Raw genomic sequence first — 19,902 nt, forward strand, 5'->3', positions numbered from 1 at the left:
TTTTTATTCAAGGTGTAGTCAGAAAAGATGTGTTTTTAGTTTGCGACGGAAGATGTAGAGACTTTCTGCGGCCATGATGTCATTGTGGTGCTCATTCCACCATTGAGGAGCCAGGACAGCAAACAGTCGTGACTTTGTTGGGTGTTTAACTCACAGTGACGGAGCTATAAGCCGATTGGCCGATGCCGAGCGGAGTGAATGGGCTGAGGTGTAAGGTTTGACCATGTCCTGGGTGTAGGCTGGACCCGAGCTGTTCGCAGGACGGTACGCAAGTACCAATGTTTTGAAGGGGATGCGAGCAGCCACCAGCAACAAGTGAAGGGAGCGGAGGAGTGGAGTAGGTTGGGTGAATTTCGGGAGGTTAAAGACCATTGGAACTGCTGCATTCTGGAAGAGCTGCAGAGGTCGGATGGCACTAGCAGGTAGACCTGCCAGGAGGGAGTTACTGTAGTCTAGGCGTGAGATTACCAGAGCCTGTGCCAGAACCTGTGCCGCATTATGAGTGAGAAAGGGATGTATTCTCCTGATAATGTGCAGCATGTACCTACAGGAACGTGTTGTTGCAGTAATGTTGGCAGTCTGGGAGAGTTGACTGTCGAGTGGCACACCGAGGTTCTTGGCAGTCGGGGTCGGGGCTAACATGGAGTTGTTGAAGGTAATAGTCAGGTCGTGGGTGGAAGAGCCTTTTCCCGGAAGGAAAAGTAGCTCAGACTTGTCAGGGTTAATTTCCAGGTGGTGTGCGGACATCCACTGAGAGATGTCAGTCAGACAGGCAGAGGATCGTGCTGCTACCTGTGTTTCCGATTGGGGAAACGAGAGGATCAGTTGGGTGTCATCAGCAAAGCTATGGTAGGAAAAGCCATGTGTACGAATGACAGAGCCGAGAGAGTTGGTGTACAGAGAGAGGATGGAGGCGAAACAAGCTGCTCAAGTTAAGCAGCACTGTAGACAGAAGGTTGATGAATTATCGTGTTTCACTGTCATCTATAAACTTTATGTTGCAGGACAACCATGCTAAACTTAACAAATGAATCAATGACACAATAATACCTGAAAAACATTTGGGATCCACAAGAGAAAAAGAAACAAATGTAATGACTAAACTTACTAACATCTGCAATGGTTAGATATAACTTTTTATTTGTGCAGGATTGTGGCCTGGAGCCATCTCACCTGCTCAGGCTAAAGCTGCCAAATATGGGAGACTACCGCAATCATTACCTAGACAAGTTGTGTCACATAAGTACAGAACATATGAGTGTCTTACTAAAGTCTGTGCTCTCTGCTGCAGGTGTTGGAGGTGTTGCTGGAGCTGGTGGACTGTATCCAGGCCAGGTGCCAGGAGGTATGATGTCCAACAAAAGACATAAAATACAAAACTAAAAGTCTATTGCCATGTTAGCTCCCCACCTCAAACCACTTCAACCCTACAATGTCATCGTTCACCCATTCACAAACATGCATACATTGATGGGAGGGGCTACCACTGGGACTTACTAACCTCTGCAATGATTAAGTATAACTTTTTCTTTGTGCAGGATTGAGGCCTGGGTCCATCTCACCTGCTCAGGCTAAAGCTGCCAAATATGGTAGCCTATCACAGTTATTACTAAGACAATGTTGTTATATCAATAAAAACTCAATGCACGTTGTGTCACAGAACATATGTGTATCTAAAGTGTGTGCTCTCTGCTCCAGGTGTCGGAGGTGTTGGTGGTGTTGGTGGTGCTGCTGGAGCCGGTGGACTGTATCCAGGACAGGTACCAGGAGGTATGATGTCCAACAAAAGACATAACTTACTAAACTAAAAGTCTATTGCCATGTTAGCCCCCCCTCCTCTAACCACTTTCACCCTACATGTCATCGTTCACCCATACACCGGCGAAACAGCCTGACGGGGCAAATTCGGGTTACTTGTCTTGCCCAAGGACACATTGACATGGACTAGCAGGGCCGGGGATCGAGACACTGATCCTCTGATTGAAGGACGACCCTATTCGACATCTGACCCTCAGTCGCCCACACCAGACATATAATTGTTGGTTGGTTGGTTGAAAATAAAAAGACATAGCTGACAATCTTTTTGGAAGAAGACCACAGTCAAATGTGCCCTCCATTATTTTCTCAACATGGCTTGTCGTTGTTTTTTGGGACTGTATGATAGAGGCAAAACAAACTGCACAAGATAAGCAGCACTGTAGACAGGAGGTTGATGGATGATCCTGTTTACCTGTCATCTATAGACTTTATGCTGCAGGACAACTATGATAAAGTTAACAAAATAATGGATAACACAATAATACCTGATAAACATTCGGGATCCAAACAATGAATACAAAATGCAAACAACCAAGCTGTTATCAAACTATCTAAAAAAGCACAATTATTCAGTATCAATGAACTACATGGCTTAAATCATAACTTTTACTGGGACGTACTAACATCTGCAATGGTTAAATATAACTTTTTATTTATGCAGGATTGAGGCCTGGGGCCATCTCACCTGCTCAGGCTAAAGCTGCTAAATATGGTAGCCTACTAAATTCATTATTAAGACAATGGTTTTATATCAAGAAAGACACAATACACATTGTGTCACAGAATATATGTGTATCTAAAGTCTGTGTTCTCTGCTCCAGGTGTTGGAGGTGTTGCTGGAGCTGGTGGACTGTATCCAGGCCAGGTGCCAGGAGGTATGATGTCTAACAGAAGACGTAAAATAAAGTATATTGGCATGTTAGCCCCCTCTCAAAGCACTTTAACACGACATGTCATCGTTCACCCATTCACACACGTTCATACATTGATGGGAGGGGCTACCATGCAAGTTGCAACCTGCCCATCAGGTCTTTTTAATCCATGCCCATTTATACACTGCCGAAACAGCCTGTCGGGGCAAATTTGGGTTACTTGTCTTGCCCAAGGACACATTGACATGGACTAGCGGAGCCGGGGATCAAAACCCCGATCCTCTGATTGAAGGACGACCCTGTTAATGGTTAGGTATAACTTTTTATTTGTGCAGGATTGTGGCCTGGGGCCATCTCACCTGCTCAGGCTAAAGCTGCCAAATATGGTAGACTACCACATTCATCACCAAGACAAGTTGCGCAACATAAGTACAGAACATATGAGTGTCTTACAAAAGTCTGTGCTCTCTGCTGCAGGTGTTGGAGGTGTTGCTGGAGCTGGTGGACTGTATCCAGGCCAGGTGCAAGGAGGTATGATGTCCAACAAAAGACATTAATTACTATACTAAAAGTCTATTGCCCTCTGTCTGTGCCCTCCATTATTTTCTCTTTTAGAACATCTCAACTTGGCTTGCCATTATGTTTTGGGTCTGTATGATAGAGGCAAAACAAGCTGAACAAGTTAAGCAGCACTGTAGACAGGAAGTTGATGAATGATCCTGTTTCACTGTCATCTATGGACTTTACGCTGCAGTACAACCATGATGAAGTTAACAAATCAATTAATAACACAATTAATATCTGATAACCTTTTGGGATCCACGAGAAATAAATAAAAAATGACAACTAAACTGTTACCAAACTAAGCAAAGAAGCATACTTCTTCTATATCAATCAAATTATATTTATTTATATTACTTGTTTCTATTTTATTATTCTTTTATTCACTTGTGAGCAATGCTACTGTAATCCTGTAATTTCCCCACTGCGGGACTAATAAAGGATTATCTTATTTTAACTACATGACTTACATCTTAACTTTTACTGAGACAAAATAATAAATAACCCAATAATACCTGATAAGCATTTGGAATCCACAAGAAAGAAAGAAAATAATTTAATGACTAAACTTACCTAATCTGCAATGGCTAGATATAACTAGATAGATATAACTTTTTATTTGTGCAGGATTGTGGCCTGGGGCCATCTCACCTGCTCAGGCTAAAGCTGCCAAATATGGTAGACTACCGCAATCATTACCTAGACGAGTTGCGTAACATCAGTACAGAACATATGAGTGTCTTACTAAAGGCTGTGATCTCTGCTGCAGGTGTTGGAGGTGTTGCTGGAGCTGGTGGACTATATCCAGGCCAGGTGCCAGGAGGTATGATATCTAACAAAATAAATAAAATAATGTCTATTGCCATGTTAGCCCCCTCACAAAGCACTTTAACACGACATGTCATTGTTCACCCATTCAGACACATTCATACATTGATGGGAGGGGCTACCATGCAAGGTGTCCCCTGCCCATCAGGTCTTTTTAATTATCCATGCCCATTTATACACTGCCGGAACAGCCTGCGGGGGCAAATTTGGGTTACTTGTCTTGCCCAAGGACACATTGACATGGACTAGCGGAGCCGGGGATCAAAACCCCGATCCTCTGATTGAAGGACGACCCTGTTAATGGTTAGTTATAACTTTTTATTTGTGCAGGATTGTGGCCTGGGGCCATCTCACCTGCTCAGGCTAAAGCTGCCAAATATGGTAGACTGCCACATTCATCACCAAGACAAGTTGCGTAACATCAGTACAGAACATATGAGTGTCTTACAAAAGTCTGTGCTCTCTGCTGCAGGTGTTGGAGGTGTTGCTGGAGCCGGTGGACTGTATCCAGGCCAGGTGCCAGGAGGTATGATGTCTAATAAAAGACATAAAATACTATACTAAAAGTCTATTGCCCTCTGTCTGTGCCCTCCATTATTTTCTCTTTTAGAACATCTCAACTTGGCTTGCCATTATGTTTTGGGTCTGTATGATAGAGGCAAAACAAGCTGAACAAGTTAAGCAGCACTGTAGACAGGAAGTTGATGAATGATCCTGTTTCACTGTCATCTATGGACTTTACGCTGCAGTACAACCATGATGAAGTTAACAAATCAATTAATAACACAATTAATACCTGATAACCTTTTGGGATCCACGAGAAATAAATAAAAAATGACAACTAAACTGTTACCAGACTAAGCAAAGAAGCATACTTCTTCTATATCAATCAAATTATATTTATTTATATTACTTGTTTCTATTTTATTATTCTTTTATTCACTTGTGAGCAATGCTACTGTAATCCTGTAATTTCCCCACTGCGGGACTAATAAAGGATTATCTTATTTTAACTACATGACTTGCATCTTAACTTTTACTGGGACAAAATAATAAATAACCCAATAATACCTGATAAGCATTTGGAATCCACAAGAAAGAAAGAAAATAATTTAATGACTAAACTTACTACCATCTGCAATGGCTAGATATAACTTTTTATTTGTGCAGGATTGTGGCCTGGGGCCATCTCACCTGCTCAGGCTAAAGCTGCCAAATATGGTAGGCTACCGCAATCATTACCTAGACGAGTTGCGTAATATCAGTACAGAACATATGAGTGTCTTACTAAAGTCTGTGATCTCTGCTGCAGGTGTTGGAGGTGTTGCTGGAGCTGGTGGACTGTATCCAGGCCAGGTGCCAGGAGGTATGATGTCTAACAAAATAAATAAAATAATGTCTATTGCCATGTTAGCCCCCTCACAAAGCACTTTAACACGACATGTCATTGTTCACCCATTCAGACACATTCATACATTGATGGGAGGGGCTACCATGCAAGGTGTCCCCTGCCCATCAGGTCTTTTTAATTATCCATGCCCATTTATACACTGCCGGAACAGCCTGCGGGGGCAAATTTGGGTTACTTGTCTTGCCCAAGGACACATTGACATGGACTAGCGGAGCCGGGGATCAAAACCCCGATCCTCTGATTGAAGGACGACCCTGTTAATGGTTAGATATAACTTTTTATTTGTGCAGGATTATGGCCTGGGGCCATCTCACCTGCTCAGGCTAAAGCTGCCAAATATGGTAGACTGCCACATTCATCACCAAGACAAGTTGCGTAACATAAGTACAGAACATATGAGTGTCTTACTAAAGTCTGTGCTCTCTGCTGCAGGTGTTGGAGGTGTTGCTGGAGCTGGTGGACTGTATCCAGGCCAGGTGCCAGGAGGTATGATGTCCAACAAAAGACATAAAAATACTAAACTAAAAGTCTATTGCCATGTTAGTCCCCCCTCCTCTAACCACTTTCACCGTACATGTCATCGTTCACCCATTCACACATGTTCATACATTGATGGGAGGGTCTACCATGCAAGGTGCCTCCTGCCCATTAGGTCTTTTTAATCATCCATACCAATTCATACACCTCCGGAACAGCCTGCGGGGGCAAATTCGGGTTACTTGTCTTGCCCAAGGACACATCGACATGATCTTGCAGAGCCGGGGATCGAAAAGCCGATACTCTGATTGAAGGACGACCCTGTTCGACCACTGAGCCTCAGTTACCCACACCAGACATATAATTGGTCGTTGGTTGAAAATAAAAATACATAGTTGCCAATCTTTTTGGAAGAAGACCACAGTCAAATGTGCCCTCCATTATTTTCTTATTTAGAATAAACTAATTTTAGCTGCACTGTAGACAGGAAGTTGATGAATGATCCTGTTTCACTGTCATCTATACACTTCATGCTGCAGTACCATAATAAAGTTAACAAATTAAAGAATAACACAATAATACCTGGGATCCACAAGAAATAAATAAAAACTAAACTGCTACCAAACTAACTAAAAAAGCACAATTCTTTTATATCAATGAACTACATGACTTACATCTTAACTTTTACTGGGACAAAATAATAAATAACACAATAATACCTGATAAATATTTGGGATTCACAAGAAAGAAAGAAAATAATGTACTGACTAAACTTACTAACATCTGCAATGGTTAGATATAACTTTTTATTTGTGCAGGATTGTGGCCTGGGGCCATCTCACCTGCTCAGGCTAAAGCTGCCAAATATGGTAGACTACCACAATCATCACCAAGACAAGTTGCTTAACATCAGTACAGAACATATGAGTGTCTTACTAAAGGCTGTGATCTCTGCTGCAGGTGTTGGAGGTGTTGCTGGAGCTGGTGGACTATATCCAGGCCAGGTGCCAGGAGGTATGATGTCTAATAAAATACATACAATAAAGTATATTGGCATGTTAGCCCTCTCTCAATCTACTTTAACACGACATGTCATCGTTCACCCATTCACCCACGTTCATACATTGATGGGAGTTTTCTTTGTGCAGGTTTGAGGCCTGGGGCCATCTCACCTGCTCAGGCTAAAGCTGCCAAATATGGTAGACTCCCACATTCATCCCCAAGTCAAGTTGCCTAACATAAGTACAGAACATATGAGTGTCTTATTAAAGTCTCTGCTCTCTGCTGCAGGTGTTGGTGGTGTTGGCAGTGTTGCTGGAGCTGGTGGACTATATCCAGGCCAGGTGCCAGGAGGTATGATGTCTAGCAAAAGACATAAAAAACTAAACTAAAAGTATACTGCCATGTTGACAGCCTCATGATTGAAAAAGGAATTGCCATTAGTAGTAAAAACTTCATCATATGCTTCCCTATGCTTACATATTTTACAGCTGGATATGGAGCTGGATCCAAGGCTGCTAAATATGGTGAGAACTTTCAGGTTTTTTGTATTAATGAAGCTTATTTAAAATCATCTTTTGTCATGATTGATTGACTCATCCGGTACCTGAAAGGTAATTAATATTTAGTTAAGTTTAGTAAAAAAGCTCTCTCTCTCTGATCTGGAGGAGTACCAGGTGGCGTACCGGGAGGAGTACCAGGTGGCGTACCGGGAGGAGTACCGGGAGGAGTACCGGGAGGAGTACCAGGAGGAGTACCGGGAGGAGTACCAGGAGGAGTACCAGGAGGTGCACCAATGGCTGGTGGATATTCACCGGCAGCAAAAGCTGCTAAATATGGTATGGTGTATAATTAGCATGATCATATGCACTTTATTTTACATAGCATAATGTTGTTACGTGAGCTCTAAAATGTGTACTTATGTCTTGACAAGTTTACAAATATGTACCCTATGTGGAGTAAATATTAGCTGTAATTGTGTGTTTCTTGGCCTCCCCTTGCCATAGACATTGAAGGACAAGGAGGGACAGGAAGACAGTTAGGGAGCGGAGGATATTCTGCTGCTGCCAAAGCTGCTAAATATGTTTATGTTTGCAACTTTTTATTTGTCATCAGAAACATCATTATTTTTGTTTTTCTCTCTTGCAAAAGAGATCCTAATCTCAATGACATTACCTTATTCATTAAAGGTTATACCTATACCACGCAGATGGAATATAGTTGTTTGGATGGAATAAAATGGCTTAATTTGAACCATTTGTATAAAACAGTAATATTGGATATAAAAGATATTGTAAAAAAGATATTGAAATGTGATTTCAGTTGCACTCAAAGACTATAACGGTCAGCTTTCAGCTAGAACAGGAGGCCGGCTTTGTGGACGTTTATGTTGAAATGTGAATCTTAAATGTGTTTAACCCATACTGCTTATATGGAAACTGAAAGGTATTTGTGGTGGTGGCAATTGTTCTGAAGGTATATAGCCTACAGTAACACAACCACACAAGGTGTGTCACTGTACTCACAATAACATCTTCATATTTGCTCTAGTTCAAGTTTTTGACAGCAAACTTATTTCAATTTAGTATATTTAACCATGCAGCTTGTTTTACACAAAAGGGCTCATTAGATAAACTTGTTTTCCTCAGGAGTAAGCACAGGAGGACTGGGAGGCACAGGAGGATTTGGAGGCACAGGAGGATTTGGAGGCACAGGAGGATTTGGAGGAACAGGTGGAGGAACAGGCACAGGAGGAGTTGGAGGAACAGGTGGAGGAACAGGCACAGGAGGATTTGGAGGAACAGGCGGATACTCAGCTGCTGCCAAAGCTGCTAAGTATGGTAATTATAAATTACTATTATCAAATCTCAGAATTTGTCATGTTTTTTCTTTGGGTGTATACTGATTCCTGGTATCCAGAGATGTCTGATTCAGATAATACCAATGCCAGGTGTTAAGCCAAGACTCTGAGATTGAATACAGAGGGGTTGAAATCACAAGCAATAGTCTGGCCGTGTGTTTTGTTTTATAGCTTTGATATTTCTACCTTTGAAATGACCAACAACTCCATTGTCCTGGCAATGCTCAAACCTGGCAGTGTACCAACCAATACAACTTAAATGCAGCTTGCTTGATAACACTTTTAGATAGAGAAATAAGTGATGTTGCATACATCTGCTTGTGCACAGGAAAAAGGGGAAGACTCACTTTAACTGCAGTGATCTGCTTTTGATTCCTAATTTATCTTTATTTGTTCTAAATACAACACATTAAATTGCCAACAAACTCCATCCAAACGTTGTATATGTAATTTATATAGACTGTATATATTAAGACATGCCACCATTTTATGAAAATATATCTTACAAAGGACTAGGAGGCACAGGGGGACAACATGCAACAGGAGGACTGGGAGGTGGAGGATACTCTGCTGCTGCTAAAGCTGCTAAATATGGTAACTGGAATTCAATTTATGTATACAAAAAAATCAATTATATATATATATATTCCAGAACAAAACCATTGCATTTTAAGTAGTATGTTAAGTAAGTGTGCATGATTAGGTCGTTATTTGTTTTCTATTAAAGGTCCAGGTGGTGCAGGGGCAGTTCCAAGTGGTGGTGCAGGTGGAGGTGGACTTCCTGGAAGAGTCCCCTTTTTACCAGGATATGGATGTAAGCATGCCCCACAGGCCTTTGATCTACATACAAAATTCTAAAATCACATTTTAATCTAACCTCTTCTGTTGTTTTGCAGCTTTGGCGGCTGGTGCTAAACCCCCTAAATATGGTGAGACTGTGGTGTTTGACTAATTGACATAGTGTAATGATTACCATGTCATAAGGTGTGGCATGACTTATTTATCTTATGCAGTGCTGATCTACTCAATATTACATATTTACATACAAGTCCAATGTTACAATTACGAGTTTTGGAATATTGAGCCTTAAAGGCATAATACTGTATTTTTTTATTCTTTTTTATTTTGCACAATTCAAACAATAAAACAAAAAATCATAACAGAAAATGAATATCACAGTGCAGGAAGAGACAAAAAGCCAACTGGGCTTATTTGAAGCCTCCACCTATACAATATTTAAAATTTTACAAAATTACAAACATAAATTGAAATATGCATAAGAAAGACAACAAAAGGAAGAAAGAAGAGAAAGAAAAATAATGTAATCATGTCAAGTCTGTGTGTGCATGTGTGAGCGTGAAAGTCAGCATGGCTTGTGTTTGTTCAGGGATTTAATTTGGTTTGCTTGAATGGTAATGACAGCCGCTTTTCATCGTGACAGTGGACGAGTGATTAGTTTCTTTATTCAATCCCAAACAGGACTCCCAGGAGCAGGCCTAGGAGGAGGAGGAGTTCCAAGAGCAGGGCAGGTGCTTCCTGGCGGCGGCTATGGTGGTAAGTCGTCCAATTGATATATTGGAAGAGACGAATAGGTTTTGTATAATGAGAGTGTCTCTACTGCTTTGACTTATACATAAATTCTCAGTCACAAACAAAATGTTGCCTCCTTGCAGGTTATGGAGCTGGTGCTGGAGCAGGATTAGGGACAGGAGGATTTGGGGGAGCAGGACGAGTACTTGGTGTAGCACCAGGACAAGGAGGTGGACAATACTCGGCTGCCGCAAAAGCTGCTAAATACGGTAAGTTAAAGAGTATGAAAAATACAGCCTGAGACATGTCTTCTGAAATTAACTATACTGGTTACAATTTTCAAACTGAATTAGGAGTTTCAGGAGGAGCTGGAGCAGGATTTGGAACAGGAGGACTGGGAGGAACAGGAGGAGCAGGAGTAGGTCCTGGATTTGTACCAGGAGTAGGAGGTGGACAATACTCTGCTGCTGCAAAAGCTGCTAAATACGGTATAAAAAAAAACACAAACACATTCAGAGACATTCAATAGTGTATGAACTAATTCTCATAGGAAACAATTGTAGGGTGGTTAAAATCTATTATCTCATTTACTTTCTCTCATCCTACCTGTTCTTAGATTTCTATAATTAAACTAATCATGTAACCTTCTCCATCTCGCTTAATTAGGCATTTTAGGAGGAGCTGGAGCAGGGTTAGGAACTGGAGGCGCAGGAGGAGGTGCTGGTTTTGTACCAGGACAAGGAGGTGGACAATACTCGGCTGCCGCAAAAGCTGCTAAATATGGTATAATAAATAAACACTCTTACTTTACTATATCCTACTTAGATTGTATTCATTGGTGCATAAACTACACATTCATACTCACTTAATTGTGTATAAACTGATTAAAATAGGTAAGACACAATTTGTATGTATTGTACAATTGATCTAACTGGCTTTACTTTCCTTAATTAGGTGTTACAGGAGGAGCTGGAGCAGGGTTAGGAACAGGAGGACTGGGGGGTACTGGAGGAGTTGCACTGGGAGGAGTTGGCACTGAAGGTATGGGAAAAACTGTGGAAGTATATGATTTCTCATCATACAAAGTGACAAAGTGTGTTTCAAGATAAAGATGCTGATGAGGGAATATTTTCATGCAGGATATCCCGGCGGTGTGAAACCACCAAAATATGGTGAGAACCTGGTCTTACACTAATGAAAAAGTAATATCTCCTAAATGACCTGCTGACAATTTCCATCCAACCTAATTAAGGTAGCCCATACCTGATTTCCCCAGTTATATGCCCAGACGATCACAAAAGCTGTTTGTGATGTAAAGCAGCAGATAACAGTTGCATCGGTTTGCCGACTTCATGTGTGCCTCTTGCAGGAGGCGTCACTGGAATGGGACTTGCAGTGCCAGGAGCTACTCCAGGCACAGCACTCAGTGGTGGCCCAGATGGATCTGCAGTCTTGGTGCCAGGTAAAGCTGAGAATGAAGTTTCATATTTCCTTAGATGAGCATGTTTTTATATGTTTTACATTGTGACTGGCCTTTTTTTCTTCTTCTTCTTTTACAGTAAAGGACACAGGGCCTGCTGGAACTCCTAAACCAGGTACAGTGAAATGCCAAGACTCTGCATTTCCTAGGACATTTACTGTTCACATATTTACACATTTATATTTTAGCTGTAGCTAAGATAAGATAAGATATTCCTTTATTAGTCCCACAGTGGGGAAATTGCAGCAGACATGTGCACAAGAGACACATAGTAAAATTAAAAATGGAAAAGTAATATAAATAAACAGTAAAACACTAATACAAACAGTAAAGAATCCACAATAGCAATATTAGTATATACAGACAGAATAAAATGTATTTAAAAATGTATTTATATTTCAGCAGTTGAAGTGATTAAAGTGATGAAAGTGATTTAAGTGTTTTTGTGGTCGACTGCGAGCTCAGCTGGTTGTGCAGCCTGACAGCTATATAAGGCATATGGGAGGGAAAGCACCAATTTCCACTCGTATTTAGCAATTGCGCTCTACCTTGGAGCTACTGTACCATCATGTATCCCATCATTTTTTCACCCATTTCGTGCCCTCAAAACTCACATGTTGTTTTTACTGCTCATGCTACCAGCTATTGACCACCTCTAGCTAAAGCCTCCCAACTGTGGCTGTTTCATAGTCCACCTCACAGCTTCTGCCTTTTCTAGTCTCTCTCACTCTGTGCCTGTTAAAGTACAATAGATGAAACTGGAACCTGTTATCTTTTGGCACAGCCCACGCCTATTGCCGCAACTGGCAAGACCCCAGAGGTCCCACGGCCCAGTAAGACTTGCTATTTGCATGAAACCTTTGACCATGAAGTGAATTCTGTGGTATCTGATATATATTTAATTGTAGTTGAGTTGTAATGTATTTGCCATTCTGATGTAGACAGTCCTCTCAGTATTTGATCATGTTATCGTAATCTTGTGTTTTTCCAAATAAATCTTTCGCAGTTTATTGTTTTAAGCATTATTCAAATTTAACATCTTAATGGTTACAGATTTAAATCTTTAAAGCGCAATTTGTTATCCAATCTGCTATATGTGTGTTTACCTGTATGCATTATACAATATGAAAACATACTAATAATTTATATGGCCAGAAATTACAGTATGAGACTTACATTTTCAGATTTCAACAATTAATGATTTTGTCTTCTTGAATATAGTTTGGACTGTAGAAATCTTATTTTATGAAATAATATGCTGCTTAATTTTGGGACTGTAAAGACAGACACTATGAAATCACTTCACCAATCGTAAGCTACTTGTCCTGTGCTCTCTTTTCCTTTTACCAATACTAACACTATGCTTGAAAGATTCATGTCATGCATATGATAGGGATTTTTTTAATTATGTATTTCCTGGGTTTGCATTTCAAAAAACCATTGATTGATTGACCATGATAATATTGTGACATTTAATCTCCATTTTTATATAGGTATGAATATAAATTAACTGTGAATCCCCTACTATATAATACTATACGTACTCCTGTTGTCTTGACAATATTTTTTTGCTTGTTTTATATTATTTTGAAACTAGTATGTCTAGTTCTTGTTTATTTTTCCCATACTTTCCTTTTGTAAAAATGTTTATAGCTTCATCATTAACACTGTAGATGTACGTATTGTTAGTGTAACTAAACCAAACAAACTTTATTTATTTAAAAAATATTTAAATTAAATATTAGACAATATACTAATCTTCCTTTTTCCCTTCTTTTTTTTACTTCTTGTGACGCATGTGTGAAAATAGGCAGTGGGTCATATTTTACTTTATTTAATTATGTTGTATTTATTAACCTGTTTTAATAATTTATACTCCTTGCTGTTTTGACAGTTGCTGGTGGAATTATTCAGCCTAGTCGTAAGTTTTACACCAAATTATTTATTTTTACTGATCATTATATTGAATATATACTTATTAAACAAAGCAGAATTTGATGATATTTTTGTTATTTCACAGCTGGCACAAGTGTTGGTAAATATGTTAAAAATATATATTCTCATATTACAATTTACAACAAAAAAATTAAAAAAGTATTATTTTGCACATCTTGTTATTAGTCAATGATAAATGACCAACACGTGTGTATTTATTTGTCACAGGTGGAGCAGGTGTTGTAGCTCCCTCTGGTGGTAAGAGCAGTGTTACTTTTCTTTTGCATCTGAATCTATTAATCTATTTACAATATTCTGTAGTATTTGTAGCAAATGTAGTTTTTATGTCCAGGCTGTATTTGTTCTCAGTGAGATTGCTCTCTCTCTCTCTCTTCATCAGTTACCATATTGTATGCAGGATGTTAACTGATGTAACTCTTTCCTGTGTTTTAGTTGGTCTGTCAGGCCAAGGTCAGCCTGGTAAGTGTAAAAAATCTGTTTGTACCTGAGATTTACTGATGTAACAGATATGCGTCACACTAATCTCATTGTTTACATAGTCATGTGATTTTATAGTTCAAAGAAAGCCTGAATAAAGCAATCTAAACAAATGATCACAAGTACATTATTATATGTACGAGAATACAATCTTAATTAAGAAAAATCTGTTATATATATATATATATACATATATATATATGTATATATATATACATATATATATATATATATATATATATATATATATATATATATATATATGTATATATATATATATATAATGCAATTTAGTCAAAGTAATTTACTTGCAGTTGAGTCTTATAAATACCATACATTTGAAAGGTAAACCATTCTTTAGTATTAATACTATATTTGTATTCAGTTATATTTTATTTCACCCTATACCAAAAGATGTCCCTTGCTTTGACATACTCTGCCAACATTTCATGGGCTGTCGTTCGATGTTGTGTATGTTTTAGTAAAATGTGGTACATAGCTCATGTATTAGTCTCTTCTCTCCTTTAGGTGCAACCGGAGTCCAACAACCTGGAGGTAGGCCAATATTTATACTTTCATTGATTTAAGACCTCCATGTTGTTATTAGCTCTCAAGCGATGATTGACTTTGAAACTTGCAATTGTTTTCATTTATTTACATGTTAATACTGGTACTTGAGTCATTATGATCACAACCTGTAACATATGTACCAAACCCATGAACCCATTGTGATAACATACAGGCCTATTTCCTGCTTTACATTCAGTTTGCAGTTCTAAAACACACTTTTTTCAAAACACACATGAGAGCTTTAGCAATGAAGCTAAAAAAAACACATGTGCAGTTATGTATGTAGAGTTTTATTCTGCAGAAGATTTGTGGAGTTTTGTCTTTTGTATGTAGAATTCTGAAAATATGAGGTACGCTTTCAAAAACTGTAATGTGATGCGATACATCCATCTGACCACACGATGGAGACAAAGACAGTGAACAGCTATGGTCAATAGTCCCTGCTGCAGTCAGTGGCTATAATACAACTGAACGTTGCTGTTTTCAGGTGTTGGTGTTGGCACAGGTGGCAAAGCACCAAAACCATTCTTTCCAGGTAATGATGGCGAACAAATCATTAATCAAAACTGATCTGTACAATAATGTACTTGTTGCAACATAAACTACTTTCTCCTTCTCGTGTCCCACAATGCATATAGTTGATTTTGCTCATTCTATGACTACAATATCAACATTGAATCAATTGTTCATTTAGGGACTTAATATTTAGTATTACTGTAAAAAAAAAAGAATGTCCCTTCTCTACTCTATCTGACTCTGCAGCAGAAGAAGAGCACAGTTGTGTGACTACCTGTTAAATTATTTATATTGCCTTGACAGAAGTGAAACTTCTACATGCAACTCAGTATTTGTATATATCTATCCACTTTCATACGTCTAGATTTGTATGATTTGTAAATGTATTTTTATCTGTCTTCATTCCTAAATCAAAATATCCTAATGATGATATCAATACACATTGTATTATCCTATTTATTGTTATAGATCATGCTTTCACACACTGTATTTATCTTACTGTGCACATTCTGTCTGGACAGTTAATGACTCAACTTGAATCAATAAAAACGGCAGTAATATATGAGGAAAAGCTGCATCAGGCTTTTCTCTACCCAATTACACCTCCAATAGACTGAACGGTCATCAGTTTAGGCATCAGCAGGTTTGCAGTTGTCCAGTATTTTAGCTATTCTGCACTATTTTACCTGAGATTGACTCAAGACCTAGTAAGGTGTTTTTCCTGCATTTCATTTCGCCCATCTCAATCAGTCAAATATCAAGATAAACCTTATTGTTTAAATCCATATAGCACAATAAAACAACCCAAGAAACACTGAATAATGCTGTCAATAACATACAGTATGGGTTAAAATAAATGGTATAACATTTGACGCTATCAAGATAAAGCTACAATACATTGTGCATGTACTTTTGAGTGTAACAGAGCGGGGAAGGATTGTGGCCTTCATAACATTATGAATGAAAACAACAAACTAATAATCTCAAAATGTGATGATTGTACCTGAAGTCTCCATTACAGTCCTCTTTTATGTTTTAAACATCATAACTCAATAACTAGTGCAATAGGAAGATGTTGCTGCAGAGGATGAAGCCAGCATGAATGATTGTAATGGGGACTATTCAGTTAAATCAGAATCAGAATGTGTATTTGCTTTTGATTCTGATTTAACTAAATATTCCCCATTACAATCTTCACACTTCCAGTCTTCTAACACTTCGACTCCATATGTGCAGGAGCAGGTGTCGGTCCGGCCGGAGGTGGATATCCTTATGGTGGAACCTATGGAGGCAAGTTCCCTTTTTCTACCAACATTCATAGTTGTGGATGGCATTGTAGTGGCCGTGATTTCTATCCTGTCTGTGCTTTAGGTCCTCATGGTGCTGACACCATATCATGTGTCGTTTCCATGTGAAGGCTCATACGTTGTTGTGTTGTGCTTTATACGTAGGTGTGGGTGGAGCAGGAGCAGGAATCCCACTGGCAGCAGGTGGTTATCAAGGTCAGAACTTTCTCTTTAACCCCATAAACACTAGACACAGGTGTCAGTTAATGGGGAAACATAAAGCATGAACAATTATTTCCCCTTTCATGGTAAAATTATACTTTTTGGGGGGTTTAATCATTGCTTTTTCTTGGATGAGGAAGCCCCCAACACAAACTGTAGAAGATGTGTTGACCAACCAGACAATAATGCTACTTTTCTCTGTCATCATGATTCAGGGGGATACAGGCCATATCAGCATGGTTATGGCCAGGGTATGTATGAGAGGAGAGGAGGCTGGCAGCACTGTGACACAATTTTTCCCCCACTTAAAAAAAAAGAAACTAGAGCGTTCTGCCCAGTGCTCAAAGTGACGGTTGGTCAGGAGATGCCATCGCATTGCACTTCCTGTGCAGGAAACTGTACGCTGATAAGTTTCTGTATGGGGCTTAGTTTCAGGAAGGAGAAACCAGCTGGATACTGCGATGAAGGAAATACACTGATGTTTTCATTTTCCAGTTTTTCTGTGCAGGACAGCTACGGGTGAACCATGTAAGACTCTTAACTGCCACATCTAAGCCTAAGCTTTTTCTCTTGTGACAGGTGGGTTGACTTATCCGTCTGCAGTTGGACTGGGAGGTGCTGGTGCTGGAGCTATTCAACCCAGACCAGGTAGTGTAACAGGCCTGTTAGTGTAACAGCACATGAAGAAAGCCCTGTTATATTTGGAAAAGCTCTTGAGATGAGCAGATGTTGGCAAACATTATATATATCAAGATCCATACTGATCCCTGCTTCCCACTTTGATACCACTAGAATATGTTTTTTGTTTTCAGTTGGTATAGTAGTCAAATGTTAGTCAAGTGCTGTTTCCTCTTATCGTGACAAAGATTCCGCGAAAGAAATAAAAATGAACGTTTACATATTTATTGTACTAAAGAAGCTTTCGCAGTATGAACATAATCTATCAAGTATTTTATGTGCCAAAGGAAAAACGCATGCATTAGTAAAGAATGCAGCTCCACCAAAGGCAGGAATCCCTGAAGAATCGCAGTACCGTTAGGAGTTTGTACACAAAGCGAGTCAACAACACAACATTTCCTGATGAAGACGGATTTCTGTTATAGTTATACTGTGTGCAACATCAAAGTGGGACTGTTTGAAGATAACACAAATCCCCGGAGAGTCCTGCCCTGAACACAAAACTCTGCCAGAGGACGTTTGGATGAGGCCGTTAAAGTGACCTCATCTGAGCCGCTGGCTAAATGTCACTTCAGGGGGAGAAATGCTAACAGCTATAGAAACCAAAAAAATGATAATAAGTTATACCCACTGCACTCAAAGTCATAAGAATAAACACAATATTTTGATTAATTTATTTGTTTACAGGCAACGGCAATCTTGGAGGTGGTGGTGTCTATCAGCAAGGTGAGGAGCACCGCATGCTTGTTGGATATGTTTTTGCTCCTTTCTTCCTATAATCATCTTTTCTTTTTTAAACAAACAGACAAAATAAGACATAACAGAGGGTTAATATGGCCCACATTTCACTTCAGCTGTCCACAACGCACTTTACACTTTTGTGAAGTGTAGCTTCTGGTCCTTCCTCTTCCTTGCCCATCAGTGAGGATGAGTGTAATCACACAGCAGCAGCCGACAGTTCATCCTCCTCTCGCTGTCCCACAGATACTATACAGGCGTTAAGACTCATGGCCCTAATCCTCCTCCCAATGGCCAGATAGATATGTGTCTGTGTGAAATGCTTCCACAGATGATTTAATAACTTTCCTCATTTGCCAGTAGAGAAGAGAGCTTTGCCAAATGGTGCATAATTATTGGCTTCTCGAAAAATAGGTCAAGTTGTCCTATTCACTGTATGTACTGCATGTGTCACAAGGTTATTTATAAACAATTCATCTGATGATGTTTAATGCTACTAGATTTCCTGGCAACACTGCCAATGAGTGTCCATGATAACTGCTTTTTAATTTTACAGGTGTGGCTCCTGTGGCTCCTGGTTATGGAGGAGGTTACCCCCAACAGTACTACCAAGGTACTAGTGCTGCTCCTGTGCAAATGTTTTCTGCTGCTGAGTCAGTATAGAGACAAACAATATGTATGTGTTGGTGGTAAACCACATTTTTAGTAGTGACCTTTGAGGACCTTCGGGTGTGTCATAAATCTGTGGAAAGGAACCGACAGACATCAGAATAGGGTCATTTATCTTAAGGAGGTGGAGGCAAAGGAAGAAGACAGTAGTAGGATGCTGTGTGTGTGTGTGTGTGTGTGTGTGTGTGTGTGTGTGTGTGTGTGTGTGGGTGTGTGGGTGTGTGTGTGCTCTTATGTTAGTTTAGAGGAGCAGTTAGTGTTATTTCTTGTGAGGAAAAATGGATAAAAATAAAACACAAGCAATGGTTTTAATATCACATTAATATGGATATCGTTTTTTTATTTGGTTAAATGTTGGTTTGGATTGGATTTGGATTGGTCCTGCAGTGGGGAAGTTGCAGGATTACAGCAGCAGACAGGTAAAATGCACACAAGAGACACATAGTAAAATAAAAAGCAAGCAATATAAATATAAATAAACAGTAATACAAACAGTAAAGAAGCCTAACTGCCAACTGCAGGTAATACAGCTGGATGGATGAAAACAAAAAGACAGACAAACTGACCTATTGCTTCCTCTTTAGATCTGTGAGCAAGAAAGGGAGAGGAGAACTACTGCAGAATGTCCCCTTCCCCAATTTATTTAGATTATTATCATCCAATTATGGAATCCACATGTTGAACATATTAGTTTATGCTTATTAGAAATGTATGTATGTTAACTTATCTTTTACCCCTTTTTTCCTTCCCTTTGTGCTGTACACTTTCCCTTTCCACACACGTCTGCTTTGTGGGTTTCCATGTGATCTCCCACAAAAAAACATGATTTCTTTTTTTTACCACTTTACTAGTTCACATGAGAGCTTGCAACCTCGAGATATTTCCAATAAAAGTGTTTGTGATGAGATGATTCAATTTAATCATGAAAACACACAGAAATCTGATTACATACT

The 19,902-nt window shown here is 39.4% G+C and overlaps 1 protein-coding gene across 1 annotated transcript in view; it reads left to right on the forward strand.

Moving 5' to 3' along the window:
- The window catches only part of elna (elastin a), a gene marked incomplete at its 5' end in the record, with an annotated part of 53,532 nt that overhangs the window by 29,866 nt on the left and 3,764 nt on the right, over nt 1-19,902 (forward strand). Inside the window, 30 exons of the mRNA XM_079224540.1 lie at nt 6,786-6,836; nt 6,928-6,981; nt 7,116-7,166; nt 7,258-7,320; nt 7,458-7,493; nt 7,635-7,805; nt 8,616-8,807; nt 9,338-9,421; nt 9,555-9,641; nt 9,724-9,756; nt 10,307-10,381; nt 10,501-10,626; nt 10,711-10,845; nt 11,024-11,140; nt 11,312-11,398; nt 11,497-11,529; nt 11,727-11,819; nt 11,917-11,952; nt 13,732-13,758; nt 13,858-13,872; nt 14,001-14,030; nt 14,226-14,252; nt 14,799-14,825; nt 15,328-15,375; nt 16,593-16,646; nt 16,808-16,858; nt 17,080-17,115; nt 17,444-17,512; nt 18,230-18,268; nt 18,837-18,893. Of these exons, the coding sequence (XP_079080666.1) occupies nt 6,786-6,836; nt 6,928-6,981; nt 7,116-7,166; nt 7,258-7,320; nt 7,458-7,493; nt 7,635-7,805; nt 8,616-8,807; nt 9,338-9,421; nt 9,555-9,641; nt 9,724-9,756; nt 10,307-10,381; nt 10,501-10,626; nt 10,711-10,845; nt 11,024-11,140; nt 11,312-11,398; nt 11,497-11,529; nt 11,727-11,819; nt 11,917-11,952; nt 13,732-13,758; nt 13,858-13,872; nt 14,001-14,030; nt 14,226-14,252; nt 14,799-14,825; nt 15,328-15,375; nt 16,593-16,646; nt 16,808-16,858; nt 17,080-17,115; nt 17,444-17,512; nt 18,230-18,268; nt 18,837-18,893 (2,004 nt within the window). The remainder of the gene's footprint in view (nt 1-6,785; nt 6,837-6,927; nt 6,982-7,115; nt 7,167-7,257; nt 7,321-7,457; nt 7,494-7,634; nt 7,806-8,615; nt 8,808-9,337; nt 9,422-9,554; nt 9,642-9,723; nt 9,757-10,306; nt 10,382-10,500; nt 10,627-10,710; nt 10,846-11,023; nt 11,141-11,311; nt 11,399-11,496; nt 11,530-11,726; nt 11,820-11,916; nt 11,953-13,731; nt 13,759-13,857; nt 13,873-14,000; nt 14,031-14,225; nt 14,253-14,798; nt 14,826-15,327; nt 15,376-16,592; nt 16,647-16,807; nt 16,859-17,079; nt 17,116-17,443; nt 17,513-18,229; nt 18,269-18,836; nt 18,894-19,902) is intronic.

The sequence above is a fragment of the Taurulus bubalis genome, assembly GCF_910589615.1.
Source record: "Taurulus bubalis genome assembly, chromosome: 10".
Classification (NCBI taxonomy): Eukaryota; Metazoa; Chordata; class Actinopteri; order Perciformes; family Cottidae; genus Taurulus; species Taurulus bubalis.